This window comes from Fukomys damarensis, unplaced genomic scaffold, assembly GCF_012274545.1.
Source record: "Fukomys damarensis isolate Sample0158 unplaced genomic scaffold, DMR_v1.0_HiC HiC_scaffold_20, whole genome shotgun sequence".
Classification (NCBI taxonomy): domain Eukaryota; kingdom Metazoa; phylum Chordata; class Mammalia; order Rodentia; family Bathyergidae; genus Fukomys; species Fukomys damarensis.
In genome coordinates this window covers 1,690,833-1,694,789 of record NW_022900932.1, presented here as the reverse complement: position 1 = coordinate 1,694,789, position 3,957 = coordinate 1,690,833, and the positions used below count along the sequence as shown (strand labels likewise).

General features: G+C 50.3%; 1 protein-coding gene across 1 annotated transcript in view; it reads left to right on the top strand.

Annotated features, from left to right (window-relative positions):
* Positions 1-3,957, top strand: part of LOC104862962 (HLA class II histocompatibility antigen, DR beta 5 chain-like) — a 25,309-nt gene extending 21,352 nt beyond the window's left edge. The window contains exon 5 of the mRNA XM_010625197.3: positions 2,929-3,957. Coding sequence (XP_010623499.1) covers positions 2,929-3,035 — 107 coding nt within the window. The 3' untranslated portion in view covers positions 3,036-3,957. The remainder of the gene's footprint in view (positions 1-2,928) is intronic.

Here is a 3,957-nt window from a genome sequence, read left to right as displayed (position 1 = left end):
TCTTCCATTGGGGAGCAGGTGCAGGGCATCGGGTGTCAGCGGTTGGGGTGCTGTGGGGAGGCTGCTTACAGCCTGGCCTGGGCTCCCAGCCTTCTCTACAGAGGGGCCCAGGAGACACAGTGCGCTGTGTGAGCAGAGCACCTCAGGGAGAGAGGTGTCAGGGTGATCTAGTGGGCAGGGGTGAGGGGCCTGTGAGCTTTCCCAGGCTTCCTTGAGGGCTCCTTGCCTTGCCTGCTGCATATAATTTTGCATAGCTGAAGAGATGATTTTTAAATACTGACAAATTCAGTTCTCTCTTAATTGTGGGGTGGGCAGGATTTGGTTCCTTGAACAATAAAATCTGAAAGAATATTCGAGTGTTTTCGGCAAAATGGTGGGATATTTGTGTATAATGTATATATATTCTCCCTTACATTTTTAAATCATATCTAAATTATGCATGATTCCTAACATACAGAAAATGTATCTACATAGTTGTCATTGTTTAGGAAAGATGATAAGAAAAAAGTGTGTTCAGTATACACATTTTTTCCATTATTTCAGTATACACATTTTCCCACTGAAAATTCATCCAATGGGAAACTCTTTGATATGGAAGTCCACCTGTATTCTAAATGTATATGTTTTTAAATTTTAAATTTAATTTTTCTGATATATAAGTTTTTTGAACATTTTTATGACATATATTTGCAATTAATATTACTCTAAAAATTGCCTCTTGTCTGGGGTACTAGTGTTTTCTCATTAATTTTTTTGAATCTTCATAAAAAATATTCTTACATCTTGTCTGTATCTTATTCAGAGTTTTCCCCATTTTCTGGTTTATGCTTTGTTTCTATTAATAGTGCTCCTGTGAAGAATGCAGACATTTTATTTAATAAAACACGAGGCAGCATTGTTAGTAACGATTTGTCAGCAATCTTGTAGGTCGTTCTCTGGCGTTGGGAAAATGCTCTCATTTGGAAAATGAATCACTGAGGGTGGCACTGACAGGACGGTAACAGGCACGGAGCACACATATTATTAAGTCCCGGACACCCTGCTGCGGACTCCAAGCGTCAGTGGAGAAAGAGACCAGGATAACCTGGTCACAGTCCCGACAAGAGACAGGTGTGTTGGGTAGGGAGAGGGGCTCCTCAGGGAGGCAGAGAGGGCATCTGTGCAGAGGACTGAGGCTCCCGGCTGCTTCCCTTCTCCTCAGGGCTCCCGAGTCTCCCTCTCATCCCTCCTCATTGGCCTTGGAAAGCCCTGAGAGCGCCTTCCTCAGTGAGGAGCGATCAGGTCCAGCTATGAAAACTGTTCATTTCTTTTCAAACCCAGTGGGCCCTGCTGAGAGGATTAAACTGCAGGCTCCTGACAGTGGCTCCTGTGGCCCCAGGCAGGTGTGAGGAGGCCCGTGAGGACCTGGGTCCCTCCCTGGACAGGAGACCAAGGACGGCACCGCCTGCCTGACTCCCTCTCTCGGCCTCTTCTCCTCCAGTGGAGCCCAAGGTGACCGTGTACCCCACCAAGACCCAGGCCCTGCAGCACCACAGCCTCCTGGTGTGCTCTGTGAGTGGCTTCTACCCCGGCCACATCGAAGTCAGGTGGTTCCGGAACGGCCAGGAGCAGGAGGACGGGGTGGTGTCCACAGGCCTGATCCGGAACGGGGACTGGACCTTCCAGACCCTGGTCATGCTGGAAACGGTTCCTCGGAGCGGAGAGGTTTACGTCTGCCGGGTGGAGCACCCGAGCTGGAGCAGCCCCGTCACCGTGGAGTGGAGTGAGTGGGAAGCCGGACCTTCTGAGCTCCTGTCCTGCACACAGGGGCTCTTCCCTTATCCCCGAGGGTCAGCCTGCCCGTCCCTTACAGAAATATGCTCTGATCTCCAGTGGGACAACTCCTAGGGGTGGAACCGGGAGAGTTTCTATAAACACTTGCGCACCTTCAGCAGGCAGGATGCCTGTCCCACGGAAGAGAAGTGTCCCTGCTTTGCACCTTCTCATGCTGTCACTGGTCATGGTCACCCCAGGGCCCTGACTCCACACCCTTCCCCTGGGCTGGGCCTGTGTTTCTGCTGCTGCTGCTCTGGGCTGTTCACTGTGCTCTGGAGGAGGAGCAGTGCTGGGTCTTCCTGGCAGGAGAGGAGGCGCCCTCAGCTCTGCCTCTCATCAGCTCTGTCTTCCCGGAGGGCTGCTCAGCTCACTGAGCTCCAGACCCTGCTCACATCCGGGTTATTACAGGGCAGTGAGATTTAGGAGAATTCAGGGCATCAGCCTCACACCTACTCTATTTGCAATTTTTAAATCTTTCTTCCCAGGAATGACCACATCTAGCTTTGAGTGCAGGAATCAGTCTTCTAGTCCTAAAATTCTGAGTCTTGGGGTCTCAAGAGGGTTCTGGGATTTTGGGTGAAAATAATCCCTAAACCGGCACCTTCTCTCAGGGGCACAGTCTGGATCTGCACGGAGCAAGATGCTGAGTGGAGTCGGGGGCTTTATGCTGGGTCTGCTCTTCCTGGGGGCGGGGCTGTTCATCTACTGCAGGAATCAGAAAGGTAAGAAGCCTACTGGTGCCTCAGCCTCTCCGTACTCTTTCTCAGGGGGCACAGACTGTTTTGCTGTGAAGGATTCATGGTAGTTTGGTGTTTCTTCAGGAAGCCTTTCTTACCTCAGGTTACCTTACATTTCCTGAGAGTTTAGAAAGGAATTGTAGATTCTTATTTGAAACCAGGGGCTGTTCTTTCTGATGAGACAAGGAGCAAGTTGAGTACCCTAGAAGTCCTGGGCGGAGAGCTGAGGATGAATAAGGAAGGGCACTGAACGGGGGATTTACGGGGATTGTAGCATGAAAGAACTCCCAGGTGGCAGGTGTGACACTAAGAGAACTTTGTTGGGGACAGGTTTGCCTTCATGTCTATTAAGTCTCTCTTTCCCCTCTCTTTCCAGGAGACTCTGAAGTTCAGCCAATAGGTAACGTCCTGGAAACTTGCCTCACGGACAGATTCGCTTTACCTTCAACGGCCTGTAACAGGGATGAAAGAGGAAACAGATAATGTGAAAGATTTTGGATATAAAGTTCTGGTCAGGCAGCTGCCCTAAACCTTCTTCACTTCACTTAATAAAATGCTGTGCTCTGAGGTAGCATCGGTTCAGGGAGACTTAGAGATTTTTCTTCTCTCACTGCAGTGCTGTCCTGAGAGGAGAGAGGAGCTGCAGTCAGAGTCAGCTCAGGAATCACTGCTGTCCTCTGCCCCTCAGGACTCCTGAGCTAAGGTGAAGGTGACAGCACTGCAGGGAGGAGTTGTGTCCCTGCTTCTCTGCAACCCTGCCACATGGTGACCGGCTTCCTGCTCGGCCCGTTCTCCCAGAGAGAGAGGCTCTCCCGTGCCCAGGACCACACATCCCGGAGAGAGAGGCTCTCCCGCGCCCAGGACCACACAGAAGGCGCCCTCCCTGATGGCCTCTTCTGCTCCGTGGACTCCAGGGCTTCCCTTCGTTCTCCTGGCCCCTTTGTTCGTGCTTCTGAACTCACCCTGTGGAGCATTGCTTTGTTATTTTCTCCGAAAAAAATCATGGGCTTCCTACAGTTTTGAAGACAAAAAGACAAAAGAGGATAGAAATGTTATGCTTTGGGTCTACGTGACCCCCTACATGTCCACTTACGCGGTCATAGATGGCTTTTTCAGATGTGGCTGACTCTAGAGTGTGTGATGCTGGGATTAAGGGCCTCTGATTACTAAACTATTACACTGATTGGTTTGGCAGCACCCTGATCCTGGTAGCATGGATAAGATAAAAGGGACAGAAAGACACTACTGCTAAGGTTCCCTTGTTTCTCTTGCTACCATGTGGGTGCCAGGACCTGTTTCTCCTCTCTAATGCCCCTCCGCCATGTGCCTCTCTGTCTTGGGGCCGGCTGACTGTGGAGTGAAAGTTATTTAAAAGTGTGAGCTAAATAGACCCTTTTCCCTTTCC